Source organism: Schistocerca piceifrons, chromosome X, assembly GCF_021461385.2.
Source record: "Schistocerca piceifrons isolate TAMUIC-IGC-003096 chromosome X, iqSchPice1.1, whole genome shotgun sequence".
Taxonomy (NCBI): Eukaryota; Metazoa; Arthropoda; class Insecta; order Orthoptera; family Acrididae; genus Schistocerca; species Schistocerca piceifrons.
Window position 1 is genome coordinate 505,525,836 of NC_060149.1, and position 21,689 is coordinate 505,547,524.

The following is a 21,689-nucleotide window of genomic DNA, read 5'->3' on the forward strand; positions in this document are numbered from 1 at the left end:
ATCAGCCTTGTTAACATTTTCAAGTCATACATATATGACATGCACTCCAGTTAAAAGGGTGGAGGTACAGCATGAACAATTCTACCTGTTCCTATGTTTTTCTGAAGAAGTGAATATTGTAACATTTATTTCACCTTTATCTAACACGCAAGTGCCATACTCATGGTACTTGTTCTGATTCTGTTTGCCTGTATGGTTGACTGATGTGGTTAGTCCAGTTGAGTGTTGGTCACATATTTGCACGAGATGGTTTGTTTCATTACAAAAATTACTCATGCATGTACATCTGTATCACTTTAAAATGACCACAATGTTGAACCTAACTACAATAGAATCTTGTAAGTACGTTCGTTACTACCATGTTTTCCCGCATAGTAAGTCCACTTTTGGAAGAGCCAGTTCCAGTTGCTTTAAATGGGTGTTAAATGACTAGTCTGTACATTCTCCTTGCCCACTTAGCACCTTTAGATTTGGTTGTATTGGTGTTGTTTGGCCACTGCAGTGTTTGCTGCCAAGAGTTCTGAGACTGGTGGAAGTAGGATGTTTGCGGCCACGGGGTGCCAAAGTGTGCAGGGAGATAGTGCTCTTTAGTGCCAGCAATTATAGAAGTCATATAGATCATTTGCTATGGTAGAAGTGATGCGTGGAAGTAAATTGTATAGTTTCTCAGTAGCTCCAACTTCTGTAGTGGCCAAACAATAAACTGAATCATGCATAACTCAGTCACTGCTGTTCTTTGTTCATATTTAGCATTTGACTGATTCTCAGTCCATGGTAGTTATTGTGTTAAATGATGTACCAGTATGTCATGGATAATAAGACAGTGAGACTGTTAACAAAGAAAAGTAGAACATTATTCAGGAAGTGGACAAAAATTCACATGTCATACGAAAGCTGAATATCCCTCCATCAACGTTAAATACACCAGTGAGTAAATGAAAAATAATTGAAGCAGCATGTTTGGAAGAAGACAACAGCAAATGGACACGAGTATGTGATGGTCACTTTCCATAAGTGGAAAATGTGTTCCTGGAGTGAGTGAAACAAGCTTGTGCTTCAAATACTCCAGCTGATGTTTACTATGGTTTATGGCTAAGTCAATATATTTGGCATTAAAGTTGGGACTTGCAGATTTCTAAGCATCCAGTGGTTGGATCTAAAGGTTCAAGAATGGACGTAATTTGGCATATAAATGTGTTTGAGGTGGGGCTGGAAGCATAAAAATTGACACTATTCAGTCATGAAAAAATATTCTTCCATCAGTTGTAGAAACGTAGAGTCCCAATGGTGTTTTTAATGCTGATGAAGTGGGCTTCTTTTTTATCTATTGCCCGATAAAACCCTCGAGTTCAGAGGAGAAAAATGACACACCAGAAAATTAAGTAAAAAGAGGCTAACTGTTTTGTTATGTTGTAATGAAAGTGGAATAGAAAAGGTGGTGCCACTAATAATTGGAAAGGCAGAGTGTCCACAATGCTTAAAAAATGTGCGGACATTTCTGTGTAAATATACGTCTAATGCAAACACGTGGATAACAACAGCTATATTTGAACAAATCTTGTGTGCCTGCCATGCAAGGTTGGGTGTTAGAAATTAGAAAATCGTCCTGTTTATTGACATGCATGTGTTGCATCCTCAAGATCCATCATGTGTACATAATATAAATGTAGTGTTTTTTCCTCCCAGCTGTACAAGCCACTTTCAGACACCTGACCAATGCATTATGAAATGCCTGAAACAAAAATGCAAGAAGTTTCTTGCACAGAAGTGGCTGGCCTGTCTTGATGCTGTGATGAGAAAGGTTATGATTTTGGATGCTATGTATTTTTCAAGTAGTGCCTGGATTCCACATGGGAGAAAACACAGTCTCAAACAGCTTCAAGAAGGCTAGTTTTCGTCAGATACATACAGTGGATCTCTCACCAAAAATGAAGGAATTGCAGCTGAACAGTGGCAGCAAATTATAATGTAGTTAGAGAAACAAGATGTATGACATATCGGTAGTTCATTGAAATAACAATCCCTATTCAGTTAACCATTATGATTCAGTAATGGAGAGATACTAGATTAACTATGTTGGGTTGTTTTGAGAGGTGTGATAAAAAATTGCAATTTTAGCATGTTTTATTTTTTCTGCATCACATGCCAGGTACACACACACGCTGCTGGAAAAAATTAGTACACCCTTTTATAGGTGTCCAATTCACTCAAGATTTATTGTTGCAACAGTGCATATGGAGTACATGAAATGATTACATTTACAGATCAGTAACACAGGCAGTTCTGAGGTACCAGGTATCGACCCATGCTGAAACACCCATATTAGTATGTGACTTAGCCGGGTGTAGGCACTGACTCTGGCACCCAGTCAATCATACAGATGACGAATACTGTCCTGGGATATGTTATGCCATGCCTGCTCGACCTGTTCACATAGTTGTAAGAGTTGTTGGTTAACGAGTCGCACGAGTCACTTCTCGCCCCATCATATCCCACATGTGCTGGATTGGAGACAAGTCCGGAGATCATGCTGGCCAGGAAAGTTGCTGCACGTCTTGCAGAGCACATTGAGTTTCATGGGCAGTGTGTGCGTGAGCATTATGCTGTTGGAATATCACATCACCTTCCTGTTGCAAGAAAGGGTCTAACAGCATTCTGCGTGTACCAGCGCTTTGCTGGTTAGTGCCTCATCCAGAAACACCAACAGTACCAGTCAAGCTGTGTATGTTGATGCTGTGACATGAGTGGAAGACAAGCTATAGGTGTGCTTACCCGTAGTCCCACTGCTAATAACTGCTTCACAACAGTTCGTGTTGACATGTCTGTGTTCACAAGCCCTCTTACCTGTGCTGTGGTAGATGTATGAACTGCCACTGCTGTCCTTACAGTATGGCAGTCCTGGTGGGTGGGTGCGTTGCGTGAACGTCCAGAACATCGTTTACAGATATAAGACTGTTCACGTGATGACTGATACTAGCTTTGTTGCACAATATTCGCTGCACGTCCTCTTGTATGTCGATTCTCCAAAAGGACCAGCCCACCACTCAGAAGGCCACAGTTTGACCCCTTTCAAACTCGCATATGTGGCTGTAGGAAGCACAAGTGCATCTCTGTGGCATGTGTTTGCCTGCTTGCTTTACACATTAGCATCATACAGAGACTTCTGGCTGTGAACATTCCCTATTAACATGTAGACATAGGCGACACTCTGGATGGTATGCCAGTATGCTGTTTGTTGACTGATGAAGTTGAAACTGTTAGCAGTACATGTTCTATCCCCCAGATGGCATATGCTGTCATCAGATCAAAATCGATGTCATCTTTCCAGGTGTAAATGTTCATCTGCCCCCCCCCCCTCCCAATGTATTTAGAGCACTAGAAGTTACACACTCACATCACATGACTTTCCTGCATTCTAATTGGCTTATGATAGATGTGCACTCGTCCAATATGTTGGGTTGAGCCAGTATCTCCATAGTGAACACTTTTTGCGTCTTGTATACTAACACACAATTTTGAGTGTTTCTGGGTGTGATACTCCAAATGTGTTATGGGAAAGGCACATTTTGAAGTATAATTTATTGAGATAGCATGTCAGGAAGTACAGCATTGTGAGGTCCCATATTACTCCAAATATGATACCCTTAATTCTGCATTTTCACAGACAAGAAAATGGAATCACTACCAAATTAGATATTCTTCGATAGTACAATTTCTTGTTTGTGATGATCAAAGTCTGTAGTCCTTTCAAAAGTGTGCTACCAAGATTCCACTTTAGTTATGATGAAATAATAAACTGAGTCAGGAAAAAAGCTTTTGGCACTGTAGTATATCTGTTTGATAAATAAAGCAAGTACGTTACCGAATAGAGGGCTGGTCAACATACACTGTTCTCTAATACTATATGTTCTGTGAGTGAGAGTGAGTGTGCTTGCTTGAACACCTACTCTTTCACTCAACCACTTACATGACTGTGGAATATGGCTGTTGTGGTGAAACACTAATTAGCAAGCATTTATCTAGACAAAAGAACACCACCTACAGCTGTACAATAATCTTTAATGGCACATGACTGGTTTCATTGTCTATAGCAACCAGTAATAAAAGAGATGGAATTGGGAGAGCCTGAGCAGTAGCCCATACCAAACTGTTCCACGTGTTGAATGTAAATTTGCATTGCGTTTATATCATCATCTTACCTACAGTGATAAAAGGGGGGGGGGGGTAATACATGTAATTTTTTTGCTCTCTTTTCTATGCTCTTGTGTCTGGGGCCATGTACGAGGATCATTCAATAAGCAATGCCCAAAATTTTTTCCTCAGAAATCATATTTATTGTCAGAATTTGGTGACAGAATACTAAACATGTCATGTCCATGTCCTATCTTTCTACGTAGTGCCCATCACTCTCTATGGCCGTACGCCAATGTTGTGGAAGAACATGTATTGCCTGCTGGTAAAAGCTCTTGTCCCTTAGGCGTAGCCATGTTTTCACTACATGATTGACGCTCTTGTCATCTTCAAAGTGTTTTCCTCATACAGAATCTTTAAGTAGCCCAAAGAGATGGAAGTCTGAGGGTGACATCTGCTGTGAGCATTCATGGAACCCATCGTGAGCACTTCTTTGAATATCCGAGAGTCTCCATCATTGCAGACACTTCCAATTCTGAGCAACAACTGTAGAGCCAATTGTCAAGTTGTTATGCGCTGGTCGACACGAATAACGGCATCTGCAAGATTCAGGATGTCTGGAGAAGTGGCTGTGACAGGACGTCCAGAGCGTAGCTGATCATGGAGTTCTTTTTCTGCATTTCCTGAGGTTGCAACGTTCTTTACCCGTCACCCAGCTACTCTCCTATCAACGGCAGCATCATCATACACTGCACATACATTTATGGGTGTTGACCAGGGTTTCTTTTTCTGCACACAAGAATTCAATAACAGCATGCTGCTTATAACGTGAGTCCTATATAGGCACCATTTTGATGCTGTACTATGGCCCTGCCATCTGCCAGAATGGTTCGAAACTACACTGCCACGCAGAGTAAACATCAAATATGAAGCACCAACAAGGACGTTTGTCTGTGTATATTAATGGCTTTAAAAAAAAAAAAAAAATGGGGCATTGCTTATTGAATGACCCTTTTATGTTTTAGTGTATGGTTGTGTATAAGTATAGGGGATGAGGTTAAACTATTGCTCGTGGCACTCTTAGTGCCAGCCATGACATAAGTGCTATGCTCTGGGTGCCAATGCTTTGTTGTATGCTCAGTGAGACTGGTGTGTTGATAACTGTATGCGAGGGCTGTCACTAGGATGTGCAGGATAATTTGTAAGTATTTAAACCGTCGGTTTGCAATGGGTTATTGTCCAGGGTTCCTCTGTTCGATATTTTTTTATTATTGGTTGTCAGTTCTTCCTCATTTTTATGGAGAATGATGTATGCACCGTTTGGCCCCTTTTATAACTGACTACTTTTGACGTGCAACTCCTTTTTACCAGTGAAGGTTGGGGATCCCTTCTTTCTTACATCAGTGTCTTGAATGACTTAAAGTATTGTGTGTTCAGTGATTGTCATTATTAGGGTTTTGTGATAGTAATGTTATGACATGGGTCCACTGGACCATATGGATAATCCTTCAGATTTTTTCTGTTTGGGTGTCCACCTGAGGATGTAGCTGTAGGCCATGAAACAAGTCATGTCTCATTAAAGATTATCATACAGCTGTACATGATGTCCTTTTTGCAAGATGTATTACCACACCTCTGGATGCTTGGAGCACAGAGTAGTTTGTAGCAGGCATCTGTTGCACCCTATGCGTATTTTCCTTGGTAAGGTATCCTGGACTCTGTTCAAATTGGCCATCTTTTTCCTATTGCCTCATGTTTTCATTAAACCAGGATGAAAACTATAACACGTTCTCCTTTTTTTAAGTAAAAAAAAAAAGAAAGAAAGAAAGAAAGAAAAGTGGGAAACCAGGGTGCTCCCTCCCAGTCAACCAAATGGTCTGGGATGGCTAGTTTTCATGAGGAAACTGTTGTAAATGAGAACATAACATGATGCAACTCAATACAACTCATGTGATAAAATGTGTGTTGAAATGAAAGGAGTGGGAACTTTTTCCGCTTGTACAAACGTAAATGACTATGAGGCCTAAAAGGAATAATAAAACCAGTTCATGATTTGTGTAATGGGACCCTCCTCATCGAAACAGCCACTTCCATCAAAGCAAACTAACTGTCAAAGTGTAAACTACTGGAAGAATGTATATTACTTTAAAATGTATATTACTTTAAAAATTTTATGCCATCCTAAACTTCCATAAAAATTTCTTGCTTCACATGCCATGTCAAATTCAGATAAAATTCCGAGCTTTCAGTGATATCCACCATCATCTTTGTCACGGACTAAAACTGACTGTTGTGAGCTGGCTAGGTTCCCTCCTTTATACCCCCCAGAACGGCATACGATTGCCTGGAGTACATCCTGATTGGGCATATAGAGGTGGCCCACTCTACACCACAGAGTTTTTGCATTTACTGTCTATCTAGTTTTGCAGCGCCATCCATTGAATCAGGCAGTGAACTGTGGGAAGTATTCCTCTGTGTTTTCTCCTTGTCGAGTGCATGCTTCCATGCATTGGTAAGTGCATAGCCAATGTGTCTAATGAAGTTGTTTTCACAAAGACTGATTTCAACGTCATCTCTGTTCACAGTGTCTCAGTGGTTCAAAAAGTGAGTCAGTACTCTCATTTGTTCAAGCAAGATCTTGTGCTTATTTAACAGGCTGTACTCCCCCACCACTGATTTATCCAAATGGCTGTATTTAAGGTAACAATGATGCCCAACGCAGTGATTGGGAACCGTACGTGTAGACTCACCCATGTAACTCTTGCCATGCTCGCAGCACATGTCACTGTTGACAGGCCATTGAATTCCAGTCTTCTTCTTTAAGAGAGATAGGCAGACTGTATGGATCAGTGGATATACTAATTTTCACACACTCCATTCAAAAGTAGAGTAGGAAAGGGAGTGATAAATAGCAATCTGAAGTACACTTGACTATCTTGACTTAGTCCCTGTCGTTCCCTCTAGAACGTAGGTCTGTGATGAAATTCTTCCACCTGGTACGATTTCTAGCAAGACTCTTCACTTTACTCCAGGTTTTTCCCATCCACTGCAGCTTCTCTCTCGATCGTCCTTTTCCAGGTCTGTTTGGGACGACCACGTTTTCAAACTCCTTGAGGGTTTCAGTCCAACACCATCCTTTCAGCAGCTCCATCTGGTTTCCTCAATGTACGCCCAATCCTTTTCCATTTTCTTTCCTTGATTTGTTTATTGATTGGTTGCTGATTTGTATTCCTCCAAAGATCTTCATTTGTCATCATATCTGGCCATCTCACATTTAACACATGCTGGAGACAGTGGTTGATAAAAACTTGGAGCTGGTTTTTTATGTGCTTACCTTCCAAGTTTCGCAACCATACAACAGAACAGCCTTCACATTACTACTGAAAAGCCTGAATTTGGCCTTCTTTGAGATGTTTCTATTTCTCAAACAGGGTACAGTTGTACAAATGCATCATTTGCTTTGCGGATGGGACTGTAGATGTTGTCCTCAGTGCCTCCAGTAGTCGTGACTATGCTTCCGATAAAGGAAATATTGGACCTATTCTACGTCCTCTCCATTAATGGTTAGTCTAGTCGTGATGGTCGAATTTATCTGCATTTTTTTGGTTTTGTAAACATTTATCTCGAGGCCTGCAACTTCTGCCTCTCACTGTAACGCGGCCAGTTTCTCTTCAATGTCTTGATATCATTGTGCCATTAAGCAGATGTCGTCTGTGAAATCTAGATCTTTGAGCCTATACTGCATCTGCCATTGCACACCTCCCCTCCGTCCCCCCATCACTCTCTTCATCACATGGTCCAACACCAAAAGAAATAGTGTTGGTGAAAGAATACGCCATTGTCGTACTCCCAAATTAACTTGGAAAGCCTCTGTTAGTTCCCCATTATGTAGTGCTTGGCATTCATAGTCTTTATACATTTCCTTGATGATAATAATAATCTTCATTGGAATGCCATATTTTGCAAGTGTATCCCACATGACTCTTCAATTGACAGAGTCAAAAGCCTTTGCAAAGTCAATGAAGGTAAGCTAGAGGGTGTGTTGCCTCTCTGCACTTTGTTACAGAATAATTCTGAGAGTATTGATAAGGTCCACACAGCTTCGATGTTTTCTAAAACCTGCCTGCTCTATCCTTAGCTGTGCTTTCATAGAATCCTTAATGCAATTTAAAATGATCCTTGAAAGTACCTTACTTGGCACTGACAATAGGGTACTGCCTCGCCATTTATTGCAGTTATTAACATCACCTTTTTTGGGTATTTTCACGATAATACCTCATTTCCAATCTGTTGGCAGTTTCTCCTCTCTCCGTATCTTATCTAATAAGATGTGCAATAACTCGACAGTGGTGTCCAAGTCTATTTCCAGCATCTCGGTGCTATATTATCTGGTCCTGGTGCCTTCCCATTCTTGATCTGCTTCAGCACTGTCTGATGCTTTCGTGGGTGCATTTACACCAGTGCTGGGAGCAGGATCATTGTTCTTGTTCTTCTACCTCACCGCCAAGGTCTCCATTTAGAACTTCGTTAAAGTGTCCCATCCACCTACGTGATTGTTTTTCATATGTAGTTACTATCTCCCCTTTCTCCTCTGGAAGCTTTTCTTTGAGAGCATCTTAACGATATCATATAGTTATTTCACATCCCCCCTCCATGCTGCCTGTTCTGCTCTGTCAGCCTGTTCATCTATCCACCTTCTGTGGTCTCTTCTCACACTCCTTTTCACTTCTCTGCTGCTCTATAATCAGCTTGTGTCTGTGCTTATTGTTGCCTGGTCCTGCTCTGGTTTACTCTTCCCTTGGCCTGCTTTCTACGGGTGATCTTCCTCCAGGTATGTTCAGACATCCAATCTCTCCACAGGCGATTTTTAAAGCCCAGTTGTCTCTCACTCACTTGCACAAAAGTATTCTTAACTTCCATCCACATTTCCTCCATGTCCTTATCCTCAGTCATCTCCAGTTCCAGCACCTGGAATCCATTCCGGAATTCCAGCTGGAACCCCTCCACTATCTGTGGATCTTTCAGTTTACCTATGTCAAATCTTCTATTTCTTGGCTCTAATATCTTTCTGGGAGCCACAATCTCCATTCAGAAACTGGCAGTGACAAGATGGTGCTCGCTACTTGCGTCTGCTCCTCTTCCATTCTGCACATTTTCCAGGCTCCTCCTGAACTTCCTGGATAATGTGATGTGGTCAGTTTGATTTTCTGTAATATGATATGGGGATACCCATGTTATCTTATGACATCTCCAGTGAGAAAACAAGGTCCCTCCTATTACAAGGTCATGGCTTGCACAGAAGTCACTAAATCTTTCCCCATTATCATTCGTTTCACCCAAATAATTTACCCTGATTATCTGTTCCAACCCGTCACTGATATCTCCCACCGTGGCATTTATGTCTCCAATAACAATGAGGATATCTTTCTTACTCCTTTACTTACAGTCTCTTGCAGCAATTAATAGAACTCCTCTTCCTTCTCAATCTCTGATGTCTGTGGGGGCATAGCATTCGAAAAGCATCACATTCTGGGTCTTCGTCTTAAATCTGGCAGTCATAATCCTACTGGACACAAGTCTCCATTCTAGAAGGCTCTTCTTTGATGTCTTGGTCAACAATATCCCAACTCCATCCCAGTGTTCCTCTTCCTCTTCAGATCCTGAGTATAAAAACAGAATTTCATCCAATGTCTGCATTTCAGCAAACTCCGGCCACCTCAATTCACTCAATCTTAGGATATCAAGCTTATACTTATTCATTTCCCTGGTCACTTGTTTCAGCTTGACTCTCCCTCAAGGTTCATATATTCCAAAAGCCAATTTTCGTTTTCCTTTTCATGCCAAAGGTCATCACCAGTTTATCCATCCAGTTTTTTATTCTTGTCTCAGTTTCAGTAATCAGGTTATTTAAGAAGGGTAGGTGATTAGCCCACCGCTTCCGATTGCCTTGGAGGGGCTGCGACCTTATCGCCCAGGCACTGACAATTTACCAGATGTTCTGCATATGAGTTTTTCATTTTCTCCACACCCCTATATGTGGTTTAACCGCCAGCATCGGTTAAGTGGGGGAAATGAAAAGGTAAAGAAAAAGGATGGGCTAGGGATAGGAAAAGGATAAGAGACAAGTTTTCAATAGGTCGTTGTGGGACACACTTGGTCTGGCTCCTCCCTTTCGGCCTATCCAGCATGGGTGACCCTGCTGGTAGCTTTGCTACCGCCGGCATAGGCCTTCGGATCCAGAGCATGCAAACCACCTCACTCACACAGACAGTGCTACATTAAGACCGTGTCCCCTAAGAAGGACACTTGAATATCTACAGTACAGTAATTTATTGAGTATGTATGTAAATGAACATTTTTTTTACAATAGCATGTGTCCTTGATTTGCAAAAAGTGTCAGTCATTGTGTTGTTAATAAATATGTTGCAGTTACAATAGATAATACATGGAGTACCATACTCATTTGAGTTTGTGGATGAATGTGAAATTTTTAGCATTTCTCGACAGTTACCTGATTAACCTGATTATTTTTTTCTGATGCTGCAAAATGAGTTACGTGGTTTAAACATGAGAAAAGGGTGAAGTTTTGGGAATATCAGTTATGGTAAAGTAAAAGCAATAAATCAAATAGATAAGGCATGGCACACACGCACACGCATGCTTGAACCAACCCCCCCCCCTTCCCCACACACACACACACACACACACACACACACACACACACACACACACACCCCTTGTTTTATTTGAACACAGAGGCAGAATTAGTCCTTTTTTTGCAGATGATATAAGTATTGTTGAAGTTAAATAAAAAACATCAAAAGAAAAAGAGTAAATTGGCTTTTTTGAAAGATATGACTGGTTGATCGCATATAAGTTAGTTTTGAATTTTGTCAATGAAAATTGTTTTATTACTGCCAAAAATATTCTGTGTTCCAGTCAATCCAGTACATCAGTAGGATACAAACGACATAGTAGATAGTTTTAAGTTCATGGGAGTGCATATTGATGAAAACTGCTAGACAAGCAATGTAGTAAAAAGTTTTAGTTCTGCTACTTCGCTCGTAAGAGTAATTGACAACTTTAGGGACACAGAAATGAGTAAGTTAATATATTTTGAATGTTTTCCATTGTTGTTGTCACAAGTTTTGTAGTAGTACTGATACATTCACATATGCAGTCCTAGAAGAAGAAATTATCTTCACCACTCTGTAATGAAATTAACTTTGATGTGGAAAGGAATGAAATGCTGGACACACGAAAAAGTGAAATAGACATCCGTTAAACTCTTTCACAATCTACTCATGAAAATAAAATGTCTGACAGATTACAGAAGTGTTTTCAAGTGCTGGTTGAAATTGTTACTGCCCGCATCTCGTGGTCGTGCGGTAGCGTTCTCGCTTCCCACGCCCGGGTTCCCGGGTTCGATTCCCAGCGGGGTCAGGGATTTTCTCTGCTTCGTGATGGCTGGGTGTTGTGTGCTGTCCTTAGGTTAGTTAGGTTTAAGTAGTTCTAAGTTCTAGGGGACTGATGACCATAGATGTTAAGTCCCATAGTGCTCAGAGCCATTTGAACCATTTGAAATTGTTACTACTTAACAAGTATGGCTAAATTATAGGAGACTCATTGAATAGAAGTAAGTAGTCATATTTTGTTAAGAAGTGTGCATCTTTGGTTGACTTGTCGTATTACATTCAAGTTCATTGAGATTGTGATCTGTGGTAAATAACCATGCAAAAAACGAGTAGGTGTTAGAGATGATCAGAAATCCAGTTGGTAAACCATGTAACCACATGCCCTGCTGTTCAGGACTGCCTGAGCCTCTTGTGAAGTTTGCACATGCAGCAGCATGAAGGTTAATGCTATGTTTGAAGAATCATATGCTTCCATGTCAGCTTTAGTTTCAGATGATTTTGTCCTTGATTCAGTAATTATTTTAAAAAGTTGTGGGTGTGAGCACACAGCCGAGTTAACCTTTTCCATTTAACAGAAACAGCAAAATATAATACCAGAGCCATAACTTATGTAGTTCATTAATTAGGTGAATTTTCTATAGATTATTGGAATGATTCTTTTATCAAAATGATGTGGAACAAGCTAGCATGTATGTACTTGATTAGTGTTAAAATTAATGAACACAGATTGTCCCATATTGTGTAAATGTAGATAGTGTAGTGAAGCATTAATTTCCTGAATTGGAAGTTCTTTAACTCCTCATCCTTCTTTCTACCTCAAGTACTTGTTCTTTAAGTTGTCTTTGTGTGTGTTCATTTTTTATATGCTACATTGCTGGTAGTCATATTACATCATCCACCTTCTAAGCTGAGAGGTCATGATGTCTGACTGCCATGCAGCAGGCTTGGCTTCAATTCCTGGCTGGGTCGGAGATTATCTCCACCCGGGGACTGGGCGTTATGTCGTCCACATCATTGACACGTGATCAGCCAATGTGCCTTCAACTGAAAAGACTTGCAACTCGGCGTCCAAACTTCCCCAGGTGGGGACTCTTGGCCATCAATGCCATACGATCATTTCATTTCATATTAAATCAAAGCATTCTGTATGATAATATCTCTACCCCACAGTAGTACAGATTCTACTGCTATTGTCTCCATTTTTAATTGGGCTTCTGTACACCTTGAACACAGTCAGTTAGTTTCAGGACTTGGTTGATAATGCCTTACCAGGTCTTCATCTGTTCTCTCTTCGGACACCCATCACAACCATCTACACTAGGAGAGGTGGCACAGTCATTAGGTGTTGAATGCATATTTTAAAGGGCAGTGCTTCAAAAAGAATCCTTGTCCAGCCATGCAGATTTATGTTTCGCGAAGCTTCCCTAATTTACTTAATACATATGCAAGGATGGTTCCTTTGAAAGGTCATAATCTATTTTCTTGCTATATGCGCTTCATCTCCAATGACCTCTTCGTCTATGGGATGGTAAATGATATACTTTCTAACTCCAACCGGGAGGACGACGGTTCAATCCCGCGTCCGGCCATCCTGATTTAGGTTTTCCGTGATTTCCCTAAATCGCTCCAGGCAGATGACGGGATGGTTCCTTTGAAAGGGCACGGCCGACTTCCTTCCCCATCCTTCCCTGATCTGATGAGACCGATGACCTCGCTGTTTGGTTCTTCCCCCAAACAACGCATCTAACTCCAACCACAGCCAGTTTTACGTGTAATGTTTCAAGAAGCCGTGGTCATCTTCATTCTCGAACAAAACAAAGAGTTTGTTAATTTTTGTTTCAAACAATATCAAATTTTAAATCAACAGATATAAACCTGGTTTATTACCTCATTGTGAATGCCAAGGAAAATGTAAAGTAGTGATAAAAAGCTTTATTTTCCAGATCACAAATAAGTTTTCTGTAATCCATTATTCCATTGAAATGTGTCTACAGTGAGGCAGAATATGGTTACAAAGTCTCATCTTATTTATACTTACTTAAGAAATATTCTGCCTCACTGTAGACACATTGGTGTCATTCTGTGTTACACTCTTATAAATAGTAGTTCTGTTAAGGACAGAAGCAAGGTAAGCTGAAGTATTAGTGTTGTAAGTTTAACACATTCTTTGTATTCATTCATGCACCTTTTTCTTTTTTTCCAGTCAGAAAGATTATGTGTGTTTTGATTTTGTGCCCCAGCACCATAATATCATCAGATATCGCCGTGGTATAGCAGTTATAAAAGATGATTTCCATACAGTCTGTTCTTGGGTTCAGTTCAAAAATAAGGAAGCCTGGAAATATGATCTTTATTTATGTAAGTCACATTTAACTTCTATCTTGATGCAAAAAATAGGTGTTTGATTGTTGTTATAGGAAGTTCTTGTCATTCATGTGAATGTATTTCTCATTTCTAGTTTTAAAATGTTTATGTAGCAAATTTCTGAGGCAAAAGTTTCAGAATTACTTCTCTGAAAGTAATTGCCTAATGAGTAATCCCTGTATAGCAGATTTTTTAGACACACACACACACACACACACACACACACACACACACACACACACACACACACACAGAGAGAGAGAGAGAGAGAGAGAGAGAGAGAGAGAGAGAGAGAGAGAGAGGGGAGGGGGGGGGAGGGAGAGAGAGAGAGAGAGAGAGAGAGAGAGAGAGAGAGAGAGAGAATGGCAACCACTCACCTGTAGTGACTGATGTGTGGAGCATAGAAACACATAACAGGAAACACTATTATGCCAGCTTTCAAGCTGTTGCATTTTTTCTCGTGAAAGTGCACACAACCCCACAGACACCCAAATGCAGGCTCCCATAGCCACAGTGAGACTGGTTATAGATTATTGAAAAAGGATCATCGCATTGTAATTCAGAACTACACGGGCGCTGGAGTATTGTAATTATCCACTGACACCAGGCAAGTGACTTTCAAGTAAAATGGATGTCAAAAGTACAGGGTGTAGACACATGGTTGACAGAATATGGAAGTTTGGGTCTGGCCTTGAGTCATGCTCAGTTAGCCAAATGATAAGGTGACTGCTCACGATAAGCGGGAAATCCTGGTTCGAGTCCTGGTACAGCACAAATTTTTGTTGTCATTGTTCCATTATACAGCTAATGGTTGCCCATATTTGCAACTGTGAATACATTTTATGTTTTTCATAATGGCTGTAGTTGCCGCAGTGCCTGTTCCTTTGTACATACATACATACATACATTTCTGAAGGAACATTGTGTTGTAATTCAGAATAACAAATACTGACCCTACGACTTACCTTAGAGAATAGATTAAGGAAGGGCAACCCTATGTTTCTAGCATTTGTAGACTTAGAGAAAGCTTTTGACAATGTTGATTGGAATACTCTCATTCATAATCTGAAGGTGGCAGGGGTAAAATACAGGGAGCGAAAGGCTATTTATAATTTGTACAGAAACCAGATGGCAGTTACAAGAGTCAAGGGGCATGAAAGGGAAGCAGTGGTCGGGAAGGGAGTGAGACAGGGTTGTAGCCTATCCCGGATGTTATTCAATCTGTATATTGAGCAAGCAGTAAAGGAAACAAAAGAAAAATTCGGAGTAGGTATTAAAATCCATGGAGAAGAAATAAAAACTTTGAGGTTCGCCGATGACATTGTAATTCTGTCAGAGACAGCAAAGGACCTGGAAGAGCAGCTGAACAGAATGGACAGTGTCTTGAAAGGAGGATATAAGATGAACATCAACAAAAGCAAAAAGAGGGTAATGGAATGTAGTCGAATTAAATTGGGTGATGCTGCGGGAATTAGATTAGGAAATGAGTTTTGCTATTTGAGGAACAAAATAACTCACAATGGTCGAAGTAGAGAGGATATAAAATGTAGACTGGGAATGGTAAGGAAAGCGTTTCTGAAGAAGAGAAATTTGTTAACATCGAATTTAGATTTAAATGCCTGGAAGTCGTTTCTGAAAGTATTTGTATGGAGTGTAGCCATGTATGGAAGTGAAAAGTGGACGATAAGTGGTTTAGACAAGAAGAGAATAGAAGCTTTCAAAATGTGATGCTACAGAAGAATGCTGAAAATTAGATGGGTAGATCATATAACTAATGAGGAGGTATTGAACAGAATTGGGGAGAAGAGAAATTTGTGGCACAACTTGACTAGAAGAATGGATCAGTTGGTAGGTCATATTATGAGGCATCAAGGGATCACCAATTTAGCATTGGAGAGCAGCGTGGAGGGTAAAAATCATAGAGGGAGACCAAGAAATGAATACACTAAGCAGATTCAGAAGGATGTAGGTTGCAGTAGGTACTGGGAGATGAAGAAGCTTGCACAGGATAGAGTAGCACGGAGAGCTACATCAAACCAGTCTCTGGACTGAAGACTACAACAACACTGCAATATCATGCTGTAGGAGGTGTTGGGTGGATGTATAGGACAGATCCTGCACCTATACCAACCATAAGAGAATGAGCCATGGGGTGCAGCATTGGAAATAGGATGAACAGGAATAGTCTGTAGGTTGGGTGGTTGGCAGAGTACTACATTGTGCAATGTGGGTAGGATTTTGGATAAAATACCCCTCATCTCAGGACATGACAAGAAGTCATCAGAGACCTGGTGAAAGATGCAGTTGAGCTTTTCATGACTGTGGTGATACTGGGCCATTAGTGGGGTGATAGTCAGTGGCTGGTTAAAAGGTTTAATGGTGTCAGAAGACTAGATGGCATAGGAGATATGTTATGGATGAGCTGAGTAGGAAATTGTTTGTCAGTAGAGGCTCTGCTGAGGTTATCAGTATATTTTGACAAGTCCTGCTTTCTACTGCAGATGCAGTGTCCATGAGTGGTGAAGCTGTTAGGAAGAGATGTTTCGACACGGAACAAGCTATAGCTGTCAAAGTAGATATAATGTAGGTGCATTTGACGCGAACAGGCGTATTTATGGACCCAACTGAGAGGTGAAGATCAACATCTAGGAATGTGGCTTGTTGAGTTGAGAATGACCGTGTGAAGTGGATTTGTAAGTAGGTGTTGTGGTTATGGAGGATGGAGTGAAGGTTGACCTTGCCATGAGTCCAGGCCAGGAAAATGTCATCCATGAATCTAATCCAGACAAGAGGTTTTAGGTGTTTACTGGATAGAAAGGATTCCTCCAGAAGGCCCATAAATAAGGTGACATAGAATGGTGCCATGCGAGTACCCATGACAGTACCACAGATTTGTTTTTAGATTTGGCCTTCGAAAATGAAATAATTGTGGGTCAGAATGTTTTTGGCTAGGAGGATTAGGAAAGAGGTGGTGAGTTTGGTATCAGGACTCCGTGAAAGTAGTGTTCGATGGCCTCATGGCCATTGGCATGGGGGATGTTGGTGTACAAGGATGTCGTATCCAGTGACCACAAGGAGTCTGGTGGAAAAGCGTCGGGAACAGTGGAGAGGCGGTGATGGAAGTGAGTAGAGTCTTGAGTGTAGGATTGGAGGTTACAGACAGTAACTTGGAGGTGCTGGTCAACAAAGACAAGATATTTGTTCTGTGGTAGCATTCTGTCCAGCCACAATGGGACAACCAGTGGGGAGACCTGTGGTGAGGGATTTGTGGAGTTTGGGGAAGGTGTCAGAAAGTTGGCGGAGGACTTGTCACATAGTTACTATGATTCCAGACCACTGTGGTGGAATCTTTCCTGGCAGGAAGGATGTTAAGATCTGGATTAGTTCTTAAAAACAGTTTTATTTGTCCCAGAAGACAGACGGCATCCCCAAAGAAGCAGATCTTTTCTTATTTTTTCTGCCTTTGCTCTTGTGGAGTGTACGAGGTCTGTTCAAAAGATTCCGGAATATTCACAGTTTTGCACCAATCATGTGTGGGAGCGAAATGCAGTTAGGATCCCTGCACACGCCTGTGTTTAGTATGTAACTGCTGGAAGTTTCATTGTCATATGTCTTAGATATTGTCCAGTGCTGTATTGAGTAGAATGTTGTGTCGCACAGTTTGCAAATCTTGAGGTGGCAGAGTTAGAGGGGCAATGTGTCTGCATTAAATTTTGTATGAAACTCAAGAAAACCTTTACAGAGGTACACCAAATGATGCAGGAAGCCTATGATGATAAGTGATTAAGCCGTACTCAGTGTTATTAATGGTTCACACAGTTTAAAAATAGCTGGATGGATGATGACCTTCATTCAGGATGCCCTTCGATGTCTGCCAATGATGCTTGTATCAGAAATGTCATTGAAACTGTGCATGCAAATCAAAGATTGCCAGTCAAAGAGGTTGCAGAGGAATAAAACATTTCATTTGGGTCATGCCATGAGATCCTGACACAGCATCTTGGAATGCTCCTATTACCAGCAAGTTTGTCCCATGGCTCATGAGCCAAGACCGGAAAGACCTTCGTCTCACAATCAGTGAAGAGCTTTTGAATTTTGCAAATGAGAACTAGGTGTTCCTTAAGAGAATCATAACTGGTGATGACACACGGATCTACAGTTATGATGTTGAGACCAAGGTTCAGTCTTCACAATGGGCTGGAAAAGGTTCTCAAAGACAAAAAAAAGTTCATCAGCCCAAGTGAAGTGTCAAAGACAAGCTGATAGTTTTCTTTGACTTTGAAGGATTAGTTCATCATGAATTTGTACCACAGAGACAAACTGTGAATTGATGGTACTATCAGGACTTGTTGGGACACCTGTGAGAAAATGTGAGAAGGAAATCGCCTGAAATGTAGTGAGACAATTCGTGGCTCTTGCATCATAACATACTCTCACATTCATCCTTGTTGGTGTGTGACTATCACCAAAAAGACAAAATCACTGTGTGGCACATCCTCCATACTCTCCAGGCCTGGCCCTTGCAGAATTTTTTTATTTCTAAAGTTAAAACCCTGTTGAAAGAACGAAAATGAGGATAGACAAGATGTGGGGAGGGAGGGGGGTGGGGTTAGTGGAAAAGGAGAGACGTAAAAAGACTCGGTACTATGGTGGAATGAGGGCTGTGTAGTGCTGGAATGGGAATGGGCTGGATGGGTGAAGACAATGACTAACAAAGGTTGACACCAGGAGTGTTATGGGAATGTCCGATTTATTGCAGGGAATGTTCCCACCTGTGCAATTCAGAAAAGTTGATGTTGGTGGGAAGGGTCCATATGGCACAGGCTTTAAAGCGGTCATTAAAATAAAGGATGTCATGTTTGGCAGCATGCTCAGCAACATGGTGGTCCACTTGTTTCTTAACCAGTTTGGTGATGGTCACTCATGCGGACAGACAGCTTGTTGGTTGTCACACCCACATAGAATGCAGCATAGTGGTTGCAGCTTACCTTGTAGATCACAAGACTGGTTTCACATGTAGCCCTGCCTTTGATGGGATAGGTAATGTTTGTGAGTGGACTAAAGTAGGTGGTGGTGGGAGGATGTATGGGACAGGTCTTGTATCTAGGTCTATTACAGGAGTACGAGCCATGAGGGGTTGGAAGCAGGTGTTGTGTAGGGATGGAGAAGGATATTGTGCAGGTTCACTGGATGGCAGGCTACCGTTATGGGAGGGATGGAAATGATAGTGGGCAGGACATTTCTCATTTCAGGGCAAGGCAAGATGCATTCGAAACCCTGGAGGAGAATGTAATTCAGTTGCTCCAGTCCTGGTTGGTACTGAGTTACGAGGGGAATGCTCCTCTGTGGCTAGAGGGTGAGACTTTGGGAGGTGATGGGAGACTGGAAAGATAAGGCAAGGGAGATTTGTTTTTGTGCAAGGTTGGGAGGATAATTCTGGTCTGTGAAGGCTTCAGTGAGACCCTAGGTACATTTCGAGAGACCGCTCGTCACTGCAGATGCGATGGCCATGAGTGGCTAGGCTGTACGGAAGGGACTTCTTGATATGGAACAGGTGGCAGCTGTCGAATTGGAGATATTGCTGATACTTACTAGGTCTGATATGGATGGAGGTACTGATGTAGCCATCTTCGCGGTGCAGGTCAACTCAACAAGCCACTTTCCTAGACCTCCACCTCAAAGATGGCTACATCTGTACCTCCATTCATATCAAACCTACTATGCACCAGCGACACCATCACTTTGACAGCTGCCACCCATTCTATATCAATAAGTCCCGTTCACACAGGCCAGCCACCCATGGTCATCGCATCTGCAGTGACGAGCAGTCTCTCCTGAAATATACTGAGGGTCTCACTGAATCCTTCGCAAACCATAATTATCCTCCCAACCTGGCACAAAAACAAATCTCCCGTGCTTTATCTTTCCAGTCTTCCATCACCTCCCAAAGTCACACTGTCCGGCCACAGAGGAGCATTCCCCTCGTAACTCAGTACCAACCAGGACTGGAGCAACTGAATTACATTCTCCTCCAGGGTTTCAACTACCTCTTGTCCTGCCCTGAAATGAGAAATGTCCTGCCCACTATCCTCTTCCCACCCCTCCCACAGCGGTAGTCTGCCATCCATCGAACCTGTTCAATATACTTGTCCATCCTTACACAACCCATGCTCCTAACCCCTTACCTCATGGCTCATGCCCCTACAATAGACCTAGATGCAAGACCTGTCCCGTAAATCCTCACACCACCACCTACTCCAGTCCGGTCACAAACATCACCTATCCCATGATAGGCAGGGCTACCTGAGAAACGAGTCATGTAATCTACAAGGTAAGTTGCAACCACTGTGCTGCATTCTATGTGGGTGTGACAACCAACAAGCTGTCTGTCCGCATGAGTGACCACCATCAAACTGGTTAAGAAACAAGTGGACCACCCTGTTGTTGAGCATGCTGCCAAACATGACATCCTTTATTTTAATGACTGCTTCACAGCCTGTGCCATATAGATCCTTCCCACCAACACCAACTTTTCTGAACTGCGCAGGTGGGAACTTTCCCTGCAATAAATCTTACATTTCCATAACCCTCCTAGTGTCAACCTTTGTTAGTCATTGTCCTCACCCATCCAGCCCCTCCCCTGTTCCCATTCCAGCACTACACAGCCCTCATTCCACCATTGCACACAGTCTTTTTACTTCTCTTCTTTTCCACTAACCCCATCCCCCACTCTCTCCATGTCTCACCTATCCTCTGTCTAACCTGCAGCACTCCGCTGTCCACCACCCCTACCTTACTCTTCCTCCCCCTCGGCTCCGCAGCCTCCTCCTTAACACCACCCAGTCGCCACTCCCATCGTGCACTGGTACTGCTACTCACAGTGTGGCCTCAGTTGCCTGAGACTGCAGTCATGTGCGTGTGAGTCGTGTGTGTGTGTGTGTGTGTGTGTGTGTGTGTGTGTGTGTGTGTGTGTGTGTGTGTGTGTGGTGTCTATTTTCAACAGAGGCTGTACTGGCTGAAAGCTTTATTTGTGATAGCCTTTTAGAAAATTTAAAAAGAGAAATGGATAGGTTAAAGTTAGATATAGTGGGAATTAGTGAAGTTCGGTGGCAGGAGGAACAAGACTTTTGGTCCGGCGAATACAGGGTTATAAATACAAAGTCAAATAGGGGTAATGCAGGAGTAGGTTTAATAATGAATAAAAAAAATAGGAATGCGGGTAAGCTACTACAAACAGCATAGTGAACGCATTATTGTGGCCAAGATAGACACGAAGCCCATGCCTACGACAGTAGTACAGGTTTATATGCCAACTAGCTCTGCAGATGACGAAGAAATTGAAGAAATGTATGACGAAATAAAAGAAATTATTCAGATAGTGAAGGGAGATGAAAATTTAATAGTCATGGGTGACTGGAATTCGGTAGTAGGCAAAGGGAGGGAAGGAAACGTAGTAGGTGAATATGGATTGGGGCTAAGAAATGAAAGAGGAAGCCGCCTGGTAGAATTTTGTGCAGAGCATAACTTAATCATAGCTAACACTTGGTTTAAGAATCATGAAAGAAGGTTGTATACCTGGAAGAACCCTGGAGATACTAAAAGGTATCAGATAGATTATATAATGGTAAGACAGAGATTTAGGAACCAGGTTTTAAATTGTAAGACATTTCCAGGGGCAGATGTGGACTCTGACCACAATCTATTGGTTATGAACTGTAGATTACAACCGAAGAAAGTGCAAAAAGGTGGGAATTTAAGGAGATGGGACCTGGATAAGCT

General features: G+C 41.8%; 1 protein-coding gene across 2 annotated transcripts in view; it reads left to right on the forward strand.

Moving 5' to 3' along the window:
* Positions 1-21,689, forward strand: part of LOC124721218 — a 134,590-nt gene that overhangs the window by 47,470 nt on the left and 65,431 nt on the right. For both annotated transcript variants that reach the window (XM_047246070.1, XM_047246069.1), the window contains exon 7: positions 13,750-13,904. In XM_047246070.1, coding sequence (XP_047102026.1) covers positions 13,750-13,904 — 155 coding nt within the window. The remainder of the gene's footprint in view (positions 1-13,749; positions 13,905-21,689) is intronic.